Here is a 22,053-nt window from a genome sequence, read left to right as displayed (position 1 = left end):
TAACAAAATTATAATTGTTTCATGAATATTTCAGTGATGTCATCTGAGGCGTCCTGTTCAGGCTTTGAACCTCAAATATATCTACGTGAACGCTGCAAGAACTGTTTCAGTTTACGTTCAAAGCATGACGTGAAAAATGACACCGAAAGGACGGCCATTATCAGTAATAACACTGATAACAATTCTACCAATCAGAAACAACAACAAGAATCTCTTGTTACTTTAAATAGTAAGTTATTAAAAAAAAGAAAGAAAAAGAAAAAAATGGAAAAAACGCACATTCTTGAATTAATATCATTAATTTGATAAGACCTGAAATAATATCCGAAGATTTTTGAACTGAATAATATTATTAATAACAAAAATTAATCTTATCATTTATCTTTCGTTCCTAGTCCTTCAATTTTTTTTTTTTTTTTTTTTGCATATATATGTATATTATTGCTTAAAAGTTTTTTTCTTGTATTTTTTACAAATTAGAAAATTATTGATAGCATTGATTAATTCACTGACAACATTGTTGATTTAATCATTTATTTTGTATGCTCATTTTTTACATTCTTATCGTTTTCTTTTTTATGAAAAATAATTAAGAAATTTTTTATTTACATATAATTATATATTTATTAACAAAATTTCATCTTTTTTATTTCAATTACAAAACTGAAGTAAAGATGTTATCAAACTAAAATGAGATTAAATGTAAAGCAGAATAATCAGCTAAATCAGTATGAAATGACAATAAATGATAAATACAAAAACGGAAGCACATTAAGATATCTTTTAATTGTTAGCATTTCTTTAAATAATCAAAAAATAGTTAATAAACATTTCTTAAAATGCTGATTTATCATAAATTTTTTTATCAGTGGCATTAGATCATCCATCATGTAATCAGTAGTTATCTGCAAATTGATAGAAATACTTACTTAGTTATTTCAGCAGTAGCTGCTAATTTTAACTCTTGAATTTCATTGATAAAATGATAAAAAATTTGATAAAAGTCTTTCTTCAATCGTACAAATAAGACTATTATCATTAATTTGATTATTTCCATATGGTTTAAAAGAAGAAAAATTCAGTAGTAAAAAATTTTATTCATTTTTAAAATTTTTAGCTACAAAAGAACGAAGTCGAGAAAAGCGACGTTCCTGGCGTGATAAAACAACAACTGTGCCGGATAACGGTGCTCCGGAACATGTTACTGAAGGTTAGCAAAATGATAAAATTAAGAAATCATTAGAAACATAACTTTTTTTTTTCAAAAATTTTGAGTCAAATGTTACTCATCTTTTAGCATTTTTTTTTTCTCTCCCTTTTTTAATCATTTTCGAATGTATTTTTTTTTTAGAAGAATTTAGTGCTACATGAACAGATAACCAAATTAAAAAAAAAAATAATCAAATAAAAAAAAAAAAAAAAAAAAACCAAAATCAATTAAGCATAATTAACTGATAAGACAGTTAATTTATTTTCAGTTTGGTTTAGATTAGTTTAGTTACTTAGTTACTTACTCAGTCGGATAGTTAGTTAGTTTACTTACTTAGTTAGTTAATTTAGTTTAGTTAGCTTATACATTTATGCATGACAAATTGAGACACTTGATTTGTTAACTTTATTATTTGCGAATATGAAGTTTAAACATATCTCACTACTCATATTTCAATCCATTCTTCTAAATTCTTCAATCAGCAACTGATATAGAATCATTTTATTTCACTTATAGATAGATAACTTCAACATATCATACATCTCTCGTTCTCTTAATTCTAATTATTTATATTCAATAAAATATATTTAATTGTATTCAATTTACCAAACTGATAAAAACTTATGTCCAATATTCAATCTTAATTCTTTTTTTTTTTTTTTATTTTGTTCTTTTTTTCAATATATTCAATGCGTATTGTAATTTATTTATATTCAATTTATTCAATGAAATAATTTGTATTCATTTTTAGTCCTTTTTTCTTCTTCTACTTATTTATCAACAATTATACTAATTAATTACAATACCGGTTGAAGAAAAAATGCTCACTTTTCGTTAATTTGCATTTGCTTTTTTTTAGCATAGGTTTATTTTTTCAAAAAATCTTCTTTCGAATTTCAATTATTTTTATTAATTACAAAAATTTTTTCAGAAAATTTTTTTTTAAGGTACTGAAGACGATACAACATCATATACATCATATAAATCAGCTAATTCAAAGGATATTTCAACTGAAAAATCACCTGAAAGCATATCAGATACAAAAAGTATGATTACAGCAATTTCTGAAAGTATTCAAGATGATGATCGAGCAATTACACCTGTGGAAAATGATATGGTTTGTTAATTATTATTTTACTTAGAGCTTTTTTTGAATTTGAACAAATCAATTATTTTTAGAAATAAGTGCTTACAATTTTAGCATTACATATAATATGAATTGAAGTTTATAGCTTTTCTTTTTCTAATTTTTTTTTTGCTGTTTATTTTTGTTATCAATTATTTTCAAACAATACATGCAATATGAATTATATGTATATTACATCTGCGGCTTTATTTATTTATTTATTATTCAATTTTCCTGATGTTTATTTTTTGTTTTTAACTATATCCAAAAAAAAAATGCTAAAATCAGATATTATCAATGATTTAATTATGCAAATAAAGGTTTTTTAATATTAATGAAATTCATTAATGCAATACTTTCTTTTTTTAAAACAAGGACTCTAAATTTTTCAAGATTATTCAAAAAAAAAAGTCCAATATATAGGGGAAAAGTTAAGACAGTGTGAAAAAAATATGCAAATTTATTATTTGGAATTGTTTCTAAATTAAAAAAAAAACTTTTTTCTATAAAGTTATTTTTCAGAATTATTTCTAAATTATTATTTTTTTCCCTTCCGTTATAACAAGTTGTATTGGCTAAATTATTCTATTAGTTCAAGAAAAAATATTTGAGGTAAATGATATATAATAACACAATAGAAGAATGAATTTGAAATATTAAAATGACTTATTAAGCTTGCTAAAATAATTCAATAATTACAAAAAAAAAAAAATTATTTTTTATTTAGAATTTTGATACAACAATGATGAAAGCAGAAATAGCACATCTGAGAGAAGAAGTAATTAAATTAAAAGAAGAACGACAAAAATGGACAATACGAAAGTTTGAAATTTTTTCAAAACAAATAAATATTAGAATAAAAATTTTTTTTTTTTGCTACCACAATTTATATGCATAAATTTTGAAAAACAATCTTCTTCATTTAAAAACAATCATTAATCATAAAATTATATTAATTGTAAATTATGCAAGGCAATAAATTAGGTTTGCAAGTAAATGAAATAATTATAATTGTTTCTTAAAAATGTGGTAAGAATTCTTTTTTGAAGAGAAAAATGTCAAAACTCAAATGATGAATCACTGGTTGAAATGCTGGAAGAGAGATTAGCGGAAGCAGAAAATTGCATTCAAGATTATCGTGATGAAAATACCGTACTAAAATGTGAACTTCGAGAATTACAGGTAATATTTTAAATTTATTATTTGACATGATTAATGATCAATTTTATCGTGTTTTTTTATTGATTAAATTTTTTTTTTTTTTTGATTATAAAATATATTATTTTATAATCAATGAAGAAAAGTAAATTCACTTCATATTAAATGGATTCAGGCTAATATTTCTAGTATATGATAAAGATTATAAAATAAATGAATTGGGTTATTTATTTCTAAATTTTTGAGGATTAAAAATTTAATCAATTTGAATTTCTTACTAATGCTTTTTTAAATTTTTTTTATAAAAGTGTATTGATATTAAATTATTTTTTTGTTAAATAATTTCAATAAACAGGAATGTGAAAGCTCAAATGATAATCGTAATGAAATGAATGTAAAATTGGCGGAAAAATTGAAAGCTTCGGAATCATTATGTGATGAATTAATGGAAGAGAATGAATCATTAAAAGCTGATATTAAGGATTTGCAGCAAGAAATTGAAGAAATGCAAGTTAGTATATACTAAGTGTATTAATTTCATATTTTCTTTTTTTTTGTCAATATTTGATAAGTTTTATTATGATGAATAATAGTTGAATGATAAAATATGTAAATGATAGTAAATTCATTTCATATTAATTTGATATAAATAATTAGATGTGAAAAAGATTTTAGATTTTTTTTCTACTTACACATACATTTTGATAATTTTCAATTTTCTATTAATTTTTATTTTTAAATGACATTTAATAATTTTATTTATGTCATTTATGTTAGAATAATTATTTATTCATTTGTTTTTTTTTTTTTTTTTTTTTTTAAAGGATCAATATCGCGAGGAGGAAATTGAAGAATTTCGTGAACTTCAACGTGAATTGGAGCAAAACGCAAAGAATTGTCGAATATTACAATTTAAACTTCGAAAATCTGAACGCATGCGTGAAGAAGTTGACGCTAAAAAGCAACATCTTGAAGCTAAAGTGAAAGTATATAATTCTTTTTTTCATATTATTAACACTATTAAAGAATTCGAAATAATCTTACTAAATAAATTATTCAAAAAATGAAGTCTTCAAATTTAAATAAAAGTAATGATAATTGAATAAGGTATTATTAAATTTTTCAAAATCCAGCAAGTAAAAGATAGTTAAGATAATCTTACAGTCTCTTTTGTTTTCAAATTTATTTTATTGCATCAGTAATAAAAGTTAAAAATTTTAAATTAAAATATGCAAGTAAAGTTTCTCAATAACTTTAGTAAAGTAGTAAAAAGTTTGAAAAATTTTTGCTGTGTAAAATTAAATTTTTTTTTTGCTTTCGAGATGATAAAATTATTTTGAACTTGAGAATGCATATGAAATATTAAATAGTATTGTTACTGTATTTCAGCAATAAATTTCCGTTCAGTTTCTTCTTTTAATTTTTACAGGATCTCCTGGAAGCTTCATCTGCAACCGGTAATGGATTACAGACAACCGGAAAGCAATTAGATGCAATACGAATAAAAGAATTAGAATCAGAGTTAAGAATTGCTAAAGAAGTTTCTGTTAGATTGCATAATGAACTTGAAAATGCTGAAGAGAAGCGATATAAATTAGAGGTAAGATAATTGGAGTTGTAATAGTGATACTTGATTAATTGACACTTTCATTTTAATCAATGCATACATTAGTTCCATATTAAAATCATTGTTATTTATCTATTTTTTTTTTTTTTTATAGGACGAAGTTTTTTATATGAAAGATAAAATTCGTGAATTACAAACGCAAAATAAATGGAGAGAAGCACGAAATCGAGCAGAACAACAAACAGTATTCTTGTCTAATAATTCTTTTTTTTTTTAGGATTTCAACTTCAGTTAATACACATATTAATTCCATATTAAAATCATTGTTTTTTATTGATATTATTTATTCGAAATCATATAAAAAATCCTAATACATACAAAAATAATGGTATTTATTAAAAATTTCAGTAAATAATTGAGGAAAAAAAAATTTTTTTTTTTTTTGAATTCTCTTTGCATTTTACAGAAAAGAAGTACTACTGATGTGTCGAATAATTCAATTAATTCTAATAACAGTAAAGAAATACATGATATATTAGAACGTGAAGCAGATTTGAGAGATCAGTTAAAGTTTGCTGAAGAAGATTTGCGCCGAACACAACTTAGATTACAAGTTAGTAAAATTTCTTTAAAAAAACACTTAAAAAATGCTTTGTAGTTTATGTTTTAAAAAAATAAGTAAACAAAATGCTTTATGCTTTTAAAAAAAAATTTTTTTTTTAGGATGTTGAAAATGAGAATGAAGAATTATTAAGGAAGTTATCACGATTGAAGACAGTTAAAAGACCACCAATGATACGATCATTCAGGTAAAAAATTTCAATATTTTTACAAATGCAAAAAAAAAAAAGAACAAATCATTTAAATTTTATTCCGTAATCAATTTAACTTCACTTTTACAATATTTATACAATTTACTTACAATTTCATATTTTTATTTGAGTAACTACATGCGAGCAAAATAAAATAATTTAATAAAAAAAATCTGAATTTAAATAAATTAGAAAATATTAATGAACTAAATTGACATTATACAATTTTGCACAACTGATAATAATATGCATGTTTTTTTTTTCTTTAACAGTGTATAATAAATATTAGCAATTGCTCAAATTTTAATCACTTATCATTGATATATTTAATTTTATAATTTTTATATTTTTCTTTCAATACATCACATAATATAGTAATAAGATATGATATCACTCATCATAATTTTTTAAATAATACAATGCATCATATTTTGTTTTTCTTTCCTATTTTTTTTCAACTTATTTATTAACAATTGTACTAACTGATAGCAATATGGTTGAAAAGAATTGTTCACTTTTCAAAAACTTAAATGTTTATGATAATTAAATATTAATCTTTTTAATAACGGTAAATAATGTGTTATAAATGATAATAACTTTTTAATGCACTTTTAAAAGAGTTTAATATTGAATGAAACAAGCAATGATTGATTAAATGAATAAAACTAAAAAAATAAAATGACAATTAATTATTTATTGATAAAAAAACTAATGATTCATATAATAAAATATGAAATGATAATGCAATTAATGATTCATTAAGAGTATAAACTAATAATTAGTAAAAATTAAAGTAAAATTAAATTAAAATATAATTAACCATTCATTAATAAGGAAAAATCAATGAATAATAAAATGGATAATCATTTATTAATAATAATAAGAAAAAAGTTATCATTAAAAATCAATCATTTAAATTATAACCAAAATTTTTAAATTTTTTCTGCCATTTTTTTATCACTCAATAACATTCATATCAATTTGGGTTGGACAGAAAAAAAAACCATACAACATAAATTAAATTTATTTAAGTCAGTTAAATTTATGAACATATTCTAGTGATAAGTTAAATTTAATAATAGTAGGCTAAATTTATTTATACATACACCAATAATTTTTAATAATGATAAGTTTTCAATTTAATGATAACAAGTTAAATTTTTTTAAACACACGCCAATAATAGTTAAATTTACTCAAACACACACTGAAAGTTAAGTTTATACTTAAACGTAGCTAACAATAAGTTAAATTTATATTTAAAGATAGATATTAGTGAAAGGTCATCGAAGTTTCAGTGAAGGTCATGCACAAATGCAATTGGAATTGGCTGAACATGAAATGGAGCATTTGTCAACCAAAGTAGAACGTTTGGAAAAGAAAAATATTCATCTTTCAAAGAAGTAAAAAAAAGCAAAAAAAAAAAAACATTTTGCTTTTTTCCCTTTTTCATTTAGCTATTATTGCATGAGTGTTGTTTACAAAGTTAATTTATTATTTACAAACATTTCTATTATTTATTATAATTATTTTTCTTTTTGCCATTATTCTAACTTTCAAATTATTAACATTCATATCAATTACTATTTTGCACTTGCAAAAAATTTATAAAATACTAGAAAAACTGGGTTAACAATTTTATAATTTTTTTTTATCAATATTATTATCACTTTTAATTAACATATTAACTCATTTTTAAATATTCGCTTCTTTCTTTTCTTTAACCATTTAATTCGCAAATATAAATAATTATTTGTATTCATAGAATTATGGAAATGGAAATGGATTCAAAAAAATATTTGGAAAATGAAGAAATTGTTAATGGACGAGTAAGTTTTGAGGCTATCTTATTAATATCATATTGTTTTTTTTTTTTTTTTCTTGCTGTTTAATTAAATTACAAAGTGATAAAGGTACAGCTTTAGTTAACTATAAAAAATATGAAAAATAATCCTTTTATGGTACTAATTTAGTTGAAAAAAAAATTTTTTTTTAGGTTGTTAAATCTATTGATCATAATTTATCAAATATGAACTTACTCATTTCATATTTGATAAATTATGATAAGATAAAAAAAGGTTGAAGAATAAAATTATTGAAAAAACTTTTCAAATTTATGATTATATTTGTGCTAATATTTTTTTTTCAAATATATGATTTAAGTAAAAAAAGGAACAATTTTTTTTCAGAAAAAACAACAAAAATTTTTGTCTTTTTCTTTTCTTTCTTTTTTTTTAATTTTAAAGGCGAAACAATTTGAAGTACCACCAGAAATGCAGCGTGATATTGGCAAATTAATGGGAACAATTAGTGAATTAGAACGTAAAAATTTAGATTTATCATTAAAACTTAAACAACAAAGTGAACTTAATTCATCAATACCGTCCGAAAAATGTTCGTTTCTTCTTTTTTTTTTTCTAAAAAGACGAAGTATTGAAAAATTCAATTTGTTTCTTTATCAAATTTATAATGTTTAAAATATTTGAAGTTCAAAATTTTACTTTTTTTTATTTAAATAATTTATATTTAAAAAATTCTATTCTTAATAAATTATTGATGTATTTTCTCGCTAATGATATAATCTAGGCAATTTATGATGTTTAAATATTTTTCTCTTTTTGAGATTTTTACTTTTTTTTTTATTTAGAAGTTTTGGAAATTTTAGAAATGTTGCATTTAAAAAACAAAAGCTTATACTTAATGAATTATTTGCATATTTTCTGGTTAATCGAATAATGAAATAAACCAGGCAAAGGTAAGCATTTAATTTAAAAAAGAAAAGTTAATTTTAGCTCAAACTGAATTAAGAATAGAAAAAGAACATAAAAGAATTATTGAAAATGAACTGATGGAGTTAAAACGAATGATGCTTCAATCAGATAATCAAAAGTTAATCTCTATGGCTACAAAGGTTATCTTATCTTTTATCAAAATTCAGATTATAATTTTAATTTAATATGAATTTTTAATGACTGTCACAAACATCTTTTTTCTTCTAATTGTATGCGGAAACGAAATGCTGTCGAAAAAAAAAAAACAACTTATATTGATAATTGTTATAGCATTAAATAAGCTAATTGGTACTAGTTAATTAGTTTATTTAATCAGCTAAAAATTTTTTCTATAATATTTTGAAGTTAAAGGCAAGTTTTGATTAGAATTATTTTAAAAAATTACTTGCTAATGCGAAAACGACGGAAGAAAACGAAGCACTTGTGATTTTGTAAATTTGTTAAGGTGGAATTATTGAATAATCAACTTTTATTGGTGAATGATCGTTGTTCAAATCTTCATCGGCGAATTGTCAAAGAAGGTAGCAATGAAGCAGCATATACGGTAAGCCAAAGCAGTGGAAAAAAATTGCATTGTTTTTGATTTAATTTTCATTAATGTAATAAATTTTTATTAGCCAAAAACTTTTTGTAACTTTTTTTTAAAATTATAATTTACAATTAAATAAATTTATGCTATATTTTAAAGTATTTTTTATTTAATTCTCATCTTCTCAATTTTTTTTTCAATGCTAACATTTTATTTAGTTGTAATTTAAAAGGAGAATAAAAAATTGGCGTTTGAATGATTTTCCTTATTTCATATAATATTCTAAGCTTAATTTATTTTCTTTTTTTTTGTAATTTTTTTTTGTCATTTCTTATATTTCTTATGAAAATAATGAAGTTTCGCTATGTCTAATAATTTGTTTTTATTGAAAATTTCAATTTATTCTATTCAATAATAACAATTTATTTAGCTTTTTTTTTAAAAAAAAATTAGCATCTTAGAGAAAGATTTGTTATATCTAATAATTTTCACCTTGAAAATTTAGTTTATTCTATTAGATAGTAATGTCTTTAATGAATTATGATTTTAGATACAGAAATATTCCTTATAACTAATAATTTACATTTTATTATAAATTTAATTCACTCCATTAAATAATAATGATTCATTCAAATTTTAAACGAAAACTTAATTTATTAAATGCATAATTTTTTCTAACTATAATCATAAGTCATTCAAAAATTTGATCTAATCATTATTATTAAATATAATAAATCAAACTTTTTGGAAAAAAAATAATTTTAGTTAGAAAAGAAAACCATTTGGTATTTTTATTTTTTCATTAATGCAAATTAGCATGAAAATTTCATTTTCTTTTTTTTTTTTAAAGGACTCGTTAAAGAACAAATGTGAAGAACTTGAAAGACAGTTAAGTGAACAAAAAGCCAAAAATGCTATCAGTTGCTCACAAATTGACAGTGCTACTACGGATGAGGTTAAAATGGAATATAATTAATTACATTTAGTTTCTTTCTTTTTTCATTTTCCGTATTTTTTTTTTTTTGTGTGTGGAATTAGAAAGAATTTTTTTAATGTTAGTTGAATAATGGCTAATTTGCAATTTTTGGAAAAGTTGCTTTTGCAGATTGAACAATGTTGTGAAGTACTTGCATCGGTAGAAGCACAAACAAATCGAATTTGCAAACAAATTGAAAAAATTGATAGTGCACAAAAGGCAAATTTACTAAACTAAAAGAATTAAATAATTTATAATCTACTAATTAGAAGAATAATCATTCATTTGTCCTAAAACACTAATGTTTGTAAATTATGTTAATCCAATAATTTTAATTAATACTTATAAATAATTTGTAATAAATCAATCAGATGAATATTTTAAATAGATCATTTTATGGTTAAGAAAAGAAAGCTGAATTATTCATTCTTTCTTGATGAAACGCATCATTAATTATTAATTAATGATAATAAATGAGTAAAATTTTTAGCATTTCATATTAACACAAATTTCTTTTAAGGACGAACGACGGCGCTCATTATCTAAAGACAATAGCGCGACAATTATTGCTGAATTAGCAAGTGTGATGTCCGAACTAAATAACGTTCATCAGTTACTCGAAGCACATAAAGTTTTCGCTTTTTTTGTTGTTGTTGATTTAATTTTTAAAATGTAGTAAACTTCAGTTAATTAGCATAAAAATATTTTTCTTGTGGAAGTTAAAGTAATTCAATAAATAGTTCGTTTCATTTATCATTTTTAAAGGTTGTGAAAGTGGATTGATAATAATAGCGTTTTAAATGAATTCATTAATTAAATAGCTTATGAATGATAGTGTAAACGTAATATGCAAAATGCTAAGATGCTTGAAAACGCAAATATTCCTTTAGATAAAATAAAGTTCAGAAATCTACAAATTTTTGAACTTAAAAAAAATTTTTCAAAATTTCAAAAAAATAAAGTTTCAAAAATTTAAAGAAAAATGAAGTTCAAAAATATTTCATCTAAACATTCATTTAAACAAAATGCAACTAATTTTATTATAACTCTAAATTTTAAAGTGTTTTTAATTAGATGTAATTAATTTGCTTATTGATTAATCATTTATCACTCGTTCTCCAATGATTTGATTTAAAATTTGTAATATTTATTTCCTAATTTGTTCTCTTATAGCAAATTATATTTTGAATTATTTTTTTGCACAAAGCGAAGTATGAAAATGTAATTTACATTAACTCTTGTTGTAAAAATTAATTTGAGATATTTTCAGGTTAATATAGTAAGCGCAAGAGGTTCGCCAGTGAAAAACGTAGCAAACGTGAACTCCGAGCCAAAACCATGCAGTAAATGTAAAGAAAATGAAACGTTTATTGAATCACAAAAGGATGAAATTATCTTCTACAAGAAGAAAAATAAGGTTGCATTGATAAAATCGTATTATTTCCACTTTTCTATTAATATTCCTTACCTTTTTGGTAATTGTTATTGTTTAGATATTATTATTTATTGTTATATTTCTTTATTATTATTATCATCTAAATTACTATTTAAATTATTATTTTCTTCAATTTATTATTATTACTACCGAAATTATATTATTATTATTATTGTTATTTATTTTCACTATTGTTAATTACTATTACTGTTATTATTATGTTATTACTATTAATATTATATTATTATTGTTTCAGGAGCTTACTAATCAAATTCTGCAGACAGAAGATCGTTGGACTGCTGAAATTGAAAAGCAAAGGCAAAGCTATGAAAATGAAGTAAAAATCATGATGAATGACATAAACAATACAATTAAATTCACTGCAAATGAATTTAAAGTTTTGAAATTATAGTAATTCAATAAGTATTTCGTTTCATTTATCATTTTTAAAGGTTCGAATTCTACATACAAAATTGAATGATGCGCAAAAGAATGTAATTGAGCAAGAACATTTATTGGAATCACGAACTGTTGCATTAGCAGAGAAAACTCGTATGATAGAGGAGAGAGATGAAAAATGTGATAAATTAAAAAGAGAATTATTTGTTGTAAAGAGAGAAATTCAGGTAAGTAAATTTTTCAATTCAAATTATTTTTATCAGTTATTTATTTTAAATAAGTGAAAGTGTATATATATATATTTATTTATTTTATTTTAATAAATTTTTAATTTACCATTAATAATGTCCTTCTTTCTTTTTAATTTATTTTTGCAAATCCTTTTTTGTTTTTTTTTTTTTTTTTGTAAACATTTACTTTTTCTTCTACTTCTATTTATGTTTATTATTGCTTTTATATTTTAAAGGATATTGAAGCTAATCGTAGATCTGCTAAAGAATTTGAAATCAAATATAAGAAATTAGAATCGATGTTTAACTTGGAAAAGGAAAAATTAGCTGAAGAAAGGATGAAATCAAAATTAGAAGTGACATTATTAAAGAAGAAATCAGAAGAAACATTACTCGATCTTGGTTAGTTATTATTATATATTTTAAGGAAAAAAATGGAAAAGTGATAAATGATATTTTGACAGTTTAATAAATATTAAAAATTCAGTTATTGTAGAATTTTCTGAATGTTGAAATGAAAAAATGAAAAAAAGATTTTCAGAGAAATTACGTAACAGTTACGTGAAAAAGGAAAAGATATGGCAAGAAAAACGTGAAAAGATTGAAGATGAATTAGCATATTTGAGAAAACAACTTAATAAAGATGCTACAAATGATAACACAGATAGTACATTTTTTTCTTTTTCTGTGGTTTTTTCTATAAACTTAAAAATATTATCATCTATCACTTTTCATCTTTACTGAAAGGAAAATTATGGTGATAAGATTCTGATATTTGTTAGTAAAAAAAAGAAAAAGTTTCTTTCAAATACTTAAAAAAAATTCGATGAAAGTTATAAATTCAAATAATTTTCAAAATTTCATACTGTGATAGGCAAAACAATTGTTCCTGATCTCAATTCATCTATTTCTATCATACATCAATCAGCTAAAGCACCAGTAATAACAAATCATAAAAATGATGATGTCATCGATCTAAACGATCAAATTATCATTCTACAAAAAAAAGTTTAATTTCTTATTATTTATATTTTTATCACTTTTTTTTTTGTTTAATAAATTTTATAGTTTCTTTTCATTCCTTGAAAAAAATTACTTTTTCGTTTAATTATATTAAAAAAATTGATTATATTATCATTTTGAAATATTAGTTTAATGATATTTATTATGCATAATTTTTTTCTTCAGTAAAATTAAATTCTAAAAGAAGGTTTAATTTATTATGGAGAATGAGAGAGATTATTTTATAAAAGGGAGAGTCTCTCCTTTTTCTTTTTTTTTTTTTTTTTCATAATTAAATTTATTTGTTATTAGTGCTATTTATTTACTTAGAACAAAGAGCTAGCGAATGAAATATCAAGCGTGAAACGTGATAATGAAGACTTACGTATGGAACTTGCTTCATTACAGCAAAAATGGACAAAAGATAAGAATGATTTATTACATAAAGCAAAACAGGAAGAAAAGGTACTATCATTTATTTCAGGTGTTCATCAGTGATTCTTTACTGACATGCACTGCTATTCATTTCTGGTTTTATAATAATATAGCATTATTATTAAAATAATGTGAAGTGTTCTTTACTGGTATATATACATATACATAAATATGTAAATTTTAATCAATTCAATGAAAAAATAAGAAATAAAATAAATCTTTCAACTCACTTATACGTTTTAATTTACCACTATGGTGTTTTTAATAATACTTATTACTTTATTGACTTACTAACTTCTATTTCAGTATCATTATTTAATGATACTTTATTGTTTTATTGTATTACCAGATTTTATTTTACTAATTTATTGCTATTTAATACTACTTTATCGTTTTATTGACTTACCAACGTTCATTCTAATGAATTATTATTATTTAGTAGTACTTTATTATTTTACTGAATTACTAAATTCTATATGACATAAAAATATTCCCTGATATATTTGATCATATTAAGTTCAAAAAAAGTAATATATAATTTAAAAATTGGGTATTTCTATAATTGGGTGTTTTCAATATTTATTTGTTAATAATAAACATAATACCTTCTCTTTTAGTAAGCACTGTTGTAAGAAAAGTAAAATATATATATATATATATATATGTATTACAGATTCGGAATGTAGAATTTGATGCATTACAACAAAAGTTCGCAAGTCGAATGCGAATTATGGAAGATACTAATAAATCATTACATTCACAGGTGTGATTATTGCATAATTTATTCAATATTTAACAATAATAATTGAAAATTATGACATTTAAAAAAAAATTTTAAAAAATGACAGTTGAAAATAATGCTGATTAAAAACAATGATAAAAATAGGATAATTAAAAAAATATGGCAAATAAAAGGATAGCAAAAAAAAATGTATGACAATTAAAAAAGTGTAACGATTAAAAGGTATTTGAAAATTAAAAAGAACAACAATTTAAAATATGATTATAAAAAAAAAAAATTATAAGGACGATAATTGAAAAGTGTGACAATTAAAACGAATAAGAATTAGAACTATGATAACGAGTGATAATTAAAAAGTATATGTGTAGGAAAATGATAATTAGAAAATGTAGTAGTTGATAAGAATGATAAATTGAAAAAGGTGATAATTGAAATGAATGATAATTAATGCTTATCAGTTAGTGCAAGCGCGACGTGATCGCGATTATCATCGTGAAGCATTGCATACATTTGAAAGTAAGGTGTCGGAGGAACAACGTCGCAGTGAAAATGATTTGAAACAATTTAAGGAATTAGAACAACGAAATATCGATATGGTATGATATGTAATTTCGAATTTTTTCATTCTTTTATATAAAATACGTTAATTTTTGGAAAAAATTTTAAAGCTTTTTGATTTTGTTACAATTTAATCACATTTTGATGTAGCTTAATTTTAATTCAATTTTTTTAAATATAATTTATATAATTTAATTTAAAAAAGTATATTTTTAAATATATAATCTGATTTATAATTTTCTAATTTTTTTAAGAATATAAATCAATGATTTTTCTTTTTATAAGTATATGATTTAATTTTAGATAATTTAATTTTTAAAATGTAGGTAAATGTTTTTCTTTTTTGGGTTAAACAAATAAAAGATTTAAAAGAAGAAGTGATCAAATTGAATGCCGATTTGAAATTAGCAAAAGAAACACATGAAGCTGATCGTGCTCTATGGAATGTTGAAAAATCACATATTAAACCTAAAAAGATGACAAATTTAGCTGGTAATACTGTCAATGATAAACAAAATATTAAGGTTAGTGTTTAAATTTGATAAACACCTAATTAATTTAATTTAAATTAAATTTAATCAAGTAATGTTTAATTAAAAAGCACTAACTTCAATAATATAAATCAATAATGTGAAAATACTTTGCTATTGCAATAAAATTATTGAATTTCTCATTACTTCTTCACTCGTTTCACTAATTTCAATTACACTTATAGAATTCTAAAGTTTTTGCACATAAAAAATAGTAATAATTTAATATACCATTAGATTGAATAAAATTTTTAACAGGTTTTACATGTAACAATTAATTTGTGCATATAATTAATTGATTCCAGACAAGAAATATAAATCCAAATTTCTTCTTCCTATTATTTGTTTTATACTTAACGTTTTTGTTTCATTTAAATAGCAAAACACTAAAGTAATATATACTTATTTTTTTTGAAATGGCATTATGTAATGCTTTTTCCTATCATTTATTTATACAAAAAAGTGTTTTTAATCCTATGCTATATATATATATATATATATAGCATTTTCCTAAAGTATTATATTTTTTAAATTTATATTTAAATAGAAATTAAAAAAAAAATATATTATAGATGACAGAAAGTGCACTGAAAAGTGCCGAAATGGTTCAAAAGAAATATGCGGAATACCAAAATTTTTATGCAAAAGAAATGGAACGATTAAATGCAAAAATGAATGAAATTTTGAATGAAAATATTTTAAAACAACAAGAATCAGAACGAATAACAAAAAATGTATGTTCAAATTTTTTTTTTTTTTTTTTTGCATTTTATAAAATTATTTTTTATAAAAAAATTTACAAATTAGCATAATTCATTATGAAAAGAAAACTTCTTTTTTTCAAATTATGTTATAAAAAATTAGATAAAATACTAAAAATAGAAGAAACAAGAAAAAAGCTCTTTTTTTTTCAGTTACGTGAACAAATTAAAGTGTTGGAAATAAGTCAACGAAATTTGATGGAAGCACGTGATATGCAATTAGGTGCAAAAGAATTTTTAGAAAATGAAGTTGAAAAATTACAAGAATTGTTGAATTTAAATGAAGTTCATCGATTAACACGAAAGTATAAATTATCGTTAATTATTGAACAGGTGACATTTATTTGATTATTTCAATTTTACGCCACTTTTTTAAAAAAAGAGACTGAAACATTAAATATTTCAATAGTGTTATTGCTATCTAATATTATGAAATATATATTTTAAAAAATTATTAAAATTATGAACTATATCCAATTGCATATGCTAAAATTTAAATAGTGCATTAAATAATATTATTAAATACTATTTACGAAGGTATAAATTATTTCTGAAGATATTTTAGAGATATTTTATTTTCACTTTTATACTTCCGTACGTTCAATTTTTAGTTTTTGTAGCCAAATTAGTTAATATTCTTTAACTGTTTTATCATATTTTTAAATGATGAAATTTTTGATTAAATTTTAAAAATTTAGAGCAATGAAAATTCGAAGCGTTATTAATAGCATTTTCTTCCTTAGTTACTTGTTCATATTTAATTTTACTTAAAAGAGTAAAAATTATTTGAATGAATTTGTGATTTGCCATAAATATTTTCAATACTTGTAATTTATTACTTCAATTGATAATATTATCAATTATCACATTTGTAAATAAAAATATTGTAATTAAATTATAACATTAATATTTAGTTGGAAATATTAATCGATTCACCAAATAAATCATCAAATGTTGGAAAAGATATATTGAATAATTTGAAAGCTTTTGTTTCACAATTAAAACAAATGAAAGATGACGAATGCAAATCATTTCCGATCAGGTTTCCGTTTGTTTTTTTTTTCTTCCTGTCCGGTACTGTTTTATGATATGTTGATAGATGTTAACAAATATCAAATTTTAATCAAATATATGGTATATGTTCATAATTATTAAATTTTAATCAAATGTAATATTATTTTTCACAAGAACACTGCCCCTTTTTTTCTTTTTTTTAAAAAAAAAATCTTAAATTAAAAATGCATTTAATCTATTAAAGCAAAAATTATACACTCGGCTTAATTAGTCATTTTTTTTTAATTAAACGATTAGAAAGTATTGTCATCTATGCGCAGAAAAGAAGTAATTTTTTATTGTTTATAAAAAAAAAAATGTTTAATTTTTAGCAATGAGAAAAAACAAAACAAAGGTGATGAGCGATCAAAATTATTTACAAATGAATCAAACGAAGGTAATGTTGTATCATCTCAAACATTACATGATGGAACTTTGCAATCAACAATTCCAACTCGATTTTATTCATATAGTACACTTCCGACATCGTCGTATAAGTACTACTTTTTTTTTTATTTTAATTTATTACTTTTAAAAGTGTTACCTTAAATGTATTACTATTAAAAAAGTATTGCTTTTAAAGCATAACCTAAATAATATATTTGTTAATGAAAATATTGAAAAGTAATAATATGTATCATAGAGCAAACAATTATTCTTTTCACTTTATTTTAATTTAATTTAATATAATTTAATCTCTTTTTTGCTAATAACAATTATATTTAATCATTATTCACGGAGTGTACATTTCTACTATTCTGAAGGTTAAAAAGAAAGAAAAAAAATTGCTTAGCTAATTTTTATGATAATTTTAATTTTTATAGTTTCTACAGTATTAAATTTTACTAATTTTTTTTTCCATACTTTTTTTTGAAATATAAAATACAAAACTTTAGGTTAACAGCAACAGTAAAACATTTAAGCGAAAGCAATTCTGCCGTTGAAATTCGACAATTGGATGAATTTATTACTAATGGAACACAAACAACAATTAAAAAAATTTCGCCATTTCCAGATCCACCACCAACACTTATTCTTAGTAATTTTATTTTTATTAAATTCTTTTAAAAAAGAGAAAATAAAAAATTATTTTATAAGCATTCACAATTATTTCTTTATGAAAATTTTTGTTTACTTTTAGTTTTGTTCTTAAAATATTTCTAAATTGAATAAGTTTTTTTTTTTTTGAAAAATTTTACAATTCACACAAGATTTAAAGAAAAAAAAAATTATTTTAGATAAAGAAATGGCAGTAGAATATGATAAAAATGGTCGTCTTCATTACATTCCAAAAAGTATTTCACGTTCCGTTTCACGTGATCGATACGATGATAATAATTTTTCATCATGTGGTCTAAATGATTGTGAAGAAGATCCATCAGTTGAACCGTTGCATTTACGAACAAATAGCACTGGTAATACTAAAAAATAAATAAATCATACTTGTGATATTAATTTAAAAATACTTAATAATATAATAACAATTTTTATACAATTTTAATTCATTTATTTTTTTGAAGTTATTTCGTATTAATGCGATAATTTTTATTTATACTAATTATTTTTTTGCTCACAAAATAATAATATATTTAGAAATGTTAAAAATGTATATAAAAAATTTTTGATAAAAAAAAAAAACTTGTTTTTATTATTTATAAAATTACAAATTTAATAAACTTATAAGATTATGTATAAAATATCATAATTTTTTCTTATCTTAATAAAAAAAAATTTCATGAAAGACTTCTTTTTATTTGATTTATTAATTACAGGGACGAATATTTTGTATGATATTCGGCGAGTTGAATTAGCACGTGGTAGTCAACCATCGGTACGCTTAATGGCAAAAGCATTTGAAACAATGGAAGCAAATGCATCAAAAACACTTCCAAATTCAAAACGTTCATTATTTGGTATACGTAAATCACGTTCGGTTGAAACTACGGAAATAGGAAAAGGAATTGGAAATGTTACAAAAAATGTATGTAACACTTTTTTTCTGAAATTAATTTAAGATTGGAAATTTTTTTTTAAATAATTTTTTTTTAATTTTAGATGATAACATCCATAGCACCGTCACCAGTAGCGGTAACAGTACTTGGACGAAATACGTCACTTAGTCATATTGAAGAATTAATGGGTAGTCAATCACCATTTGGTAATATATCACGTGGAAGTCGTAATCCATTAAAAATTATGAGTATGTTTATTTTTTTATTTGAAAAAATTTAAAAGAAAATTTTAAATATTTCATAAAAAAAAATTTAGAAGAAAATTTTAATCAATTCATAAAAAAAGTTAGATATACATATTAGCTTCAATTATAAATGATTTAAATTATAAATAAGTTTAATTAATTACTATTCATCATTATTATTGTATTAATTAACAATTTCATTAATAATGATTGGTACTGTATGTTTATATTTGTTGATATTATATTATCGAATAATAAGTGCTAATTAATATATTTGAATTTCATTTGAAATTATTTGTAAATGTAGCAAAATTTTCAAATATATCATAAATTTTCTTTTAAGTTATTAAATCTGAAAAGTATTCAGTAATACACGATTTTTCTTATCTATTGGTATAATTAAATTTATAACAAACAAAAAAAAAAAAGAGCAAAAGAAAATCTATAATAAAAAAAAATATATATATAGGTAAATTTATAATAAAGAAATAAATTATCGGAAATTATAATTTTTTTTTTGTTTTTATTTATTTATTTTTTGTCAGAAACAAAATTGGTTGAACGTGTACGACGAAGTTTAAGTCGCTCAAATTCCAAAAAATGCCGAGATAATTCGTCAGAAAGTAGTCAAAGTATTAAACGTGACGATGAAGCTCAGCAGAAAATTGATGTACTTCAAAAAATCAACAGAACAAAGGTATTTGGCTATGTTTTTCGTCTTTTTTTTTTCTATCTTTGTTGTATATTAACAGTTAAGAAAATTTTCTTTTTTGTGTAGATTTTCTAATTTATTAAGAATTTGAATCATTAATGAAAGAAAATAAATTTTGTATTTGTTTACGATATAGTTATGATCAGTTTATATTTATTATTCCTATAAAGTTGTTTATAAGTAATTAAGTAATTATTATGTTTTATAATAATTAACAATTTTAAAAATTGATATTTTGCAACATCAAATATAACTGAATTACAATTGGTAGATTTAAGTGAATGTATGAATTTTTAATGGATCTTTAAAAAAAATCAAGTACATAGTTTTTTTTTTTTTTTTATTTGCTGGAAAATGTAATATAACTATAATTGTTTCTTTCGTTTAATTATTGCGAAACAATTTACAAGTTGATTTAAAAAATAAAAGAATAATATTTGCATATGAATTTATTCAAATTTTTTAACATTAGCTAAATTTTATAAGATTTATGCAATAAATTTAAATTATTAACAGAAATAAATAGTTTGTTTTAATCAATAATACTAATTTTGTTCTTAAAATTTTAAATTTCTCACTGTTAAATGAATATATATATAACCTGTAGGATTCTCATAAAACATCCTCGCTTACAAAAAAACCTCGGACAAAAAAGAAAGCAAAGAAGGCAACAACAACAACGGCAACAACAACAACGACAACAACACCAACAACAACAGTGACGACAACAATAAGTTAACTGAAATAGTATTGTGACCGATATCGAAAAAAAATATTTGAAATTTCACAAATAAAAAATTTTGTTTTATGTTCTAAAATTCTTATATTTTGTGTTAACTTACGTGCCAAAATATTACATCTGATTCAAAAAATTATTACCTGTTCAACTATACATTTTACACCTTAACAACCACTTTCTTTAATTCCTTTTTTTTAAAGAAAAAAAGATTTTTATGTGCTCTTTTTTGCCGTCTGATTGATATCTCATAAATTGATATGTATAGGTAAGATTTTCAAATCTATTTGTTCTTTTCCTGATAATTAGTCCTCTAAGTATTCCTAAACCATAATTTGTTATTATCATATTTAAATTTAACAATATCACATATTTAGATTTCGCTCAATTTTTATCTAAAATTCATCTAAAATTTTGAAATCTTAACTGCTAAATATTTATTTTTAGTACCAATTAATTTAGAGAAGGTAGTAATACTATTTAATTAGTACTAATTAATTTACTTCTTCCACAAAAGATAAGATTTAACATTTGTTTTTATTTTCTTCTCTTGTTTTAAAATTTTAATTTATAAATTTTTAGCTATATGTCCGATGACAATAATAATAATAGGAATGATATAATAATAATAATAATTCTTTTTGTATTGTCTCAACTTTATATGACAATAATTTATTAGATAGAAGAAAAAATTTTTTCTTTTATTGTGAAATATATTTTAGGTTAATTGTATGTTAAATTTTTTCCACGCTTTAAAAAATTAAAAAAAAACGAAAGAATTTCTTCAATAATAATTTTGAAATTTAACTTTTTGTAATTAACTTGTTAAATAACAATTTTTGCTAAGTTTTTTTTTTTTTCTTTTTAAGATCAAATTATTTTTATTAGTTATGCGCGAATTTTTCATACAGTTTACTTTGCTTAATTGCTTTTTTATCTTCTGTTATTGTTTTAATTTTATTAATTAGTTTTTTTCATTTATCTCAGTACAACTATTACTAATTGTTCATTATAAAATGTTACGAGCAATTGTTGATTCAATTTTCAATTATTTGTTAATAAATTAATTTTAATGTCAAAATTTAAATGAATTTT

The 22,053-nt window shown here is 21.6% G+C and overlaps 1 protein-coding gene across 1 annotated transcript; it reads left to right on the top strand.

Annotated features, from left to right (window-relative positions):
- Positions 1 to 36: 36 nt before the first annotated feature.
- On the top strand, positions 37 to 20,961 carry Bm2585 (Uncharacterized protein; the record flags this gene model as incomplete). Its single annotated transcript, XM_043074811.1, has 39 exons — positions 37 to 229; positions 1,118 to 1,210; positions 2,158 to 2,327; positions 3,064 to 3,158; positions 3,386 to 3,518; positions 3,850 to 4,005; positions 4,319 to 4,480; positions 4,924 to 5,094; positions 5,216 to 5,305; positions 5,528 to 5,674; positions 5,785 to 5,870; positions 7,170 to 7,274; positions 7,637 to 7,700; positions 8,118 to 8,265; positions 8,664 to 8,782; positions 9,109 to 9,207; positions 10,043 to 10,147; positions 10,298 to 10,387; positions 10,689 to 10,799; positions 11,439 to 11,585; positions 11,860 to 11,940; positions 12,056 to 12,229; positions 12,469 to 12,634; positions 12,774 to 12,899; positions 13,107 to 13,240; positions 13,565 to 13,699; positions 14,343 to 14,432; positions 14,870 to 15,007; positions 15,296 to 15,493; positions 16,072 to 16,233; positions 16,414 to 16,593; positions 17,175 to 17,302; positions 17,646 to 17,810; positions 18,210 to 18,352; positions 18,552 to 18,728; positions 19,086 to 19,294; positions 19,369 to 19,513; positions 20,056 to 20,207; positions 20,830 to 20,961. 39 exons carry the CDS (start codon positions 37 to 39, stop codon positions 20,959 to 20,961), a joined length of 5,319 nt encoding a protein of 1,772 aa, XP_042930745.1.
- Positions 20,962 to 22,053: the final 1,092 nt, after the last annotated feature.

The sequence above is a fragment of the Brugia malayi genome (assembly GCF_000002995.4).
Source record: "Brugia malayi strain FR3 genome assembly, contig: Bm_v4_ChrX_scaffold_001, whole genome shotgun sequence".
NCBI lineage: Eukaryota > Metazoa > Nematoda > Chromadorea > Rhabditida > Onchocercidae > Brugia > Brugia malayi.
Note: the sequence above shows the minus strand (reverse complement) of the source record. Positions and strands in the feature narration are given on the sequence as shown.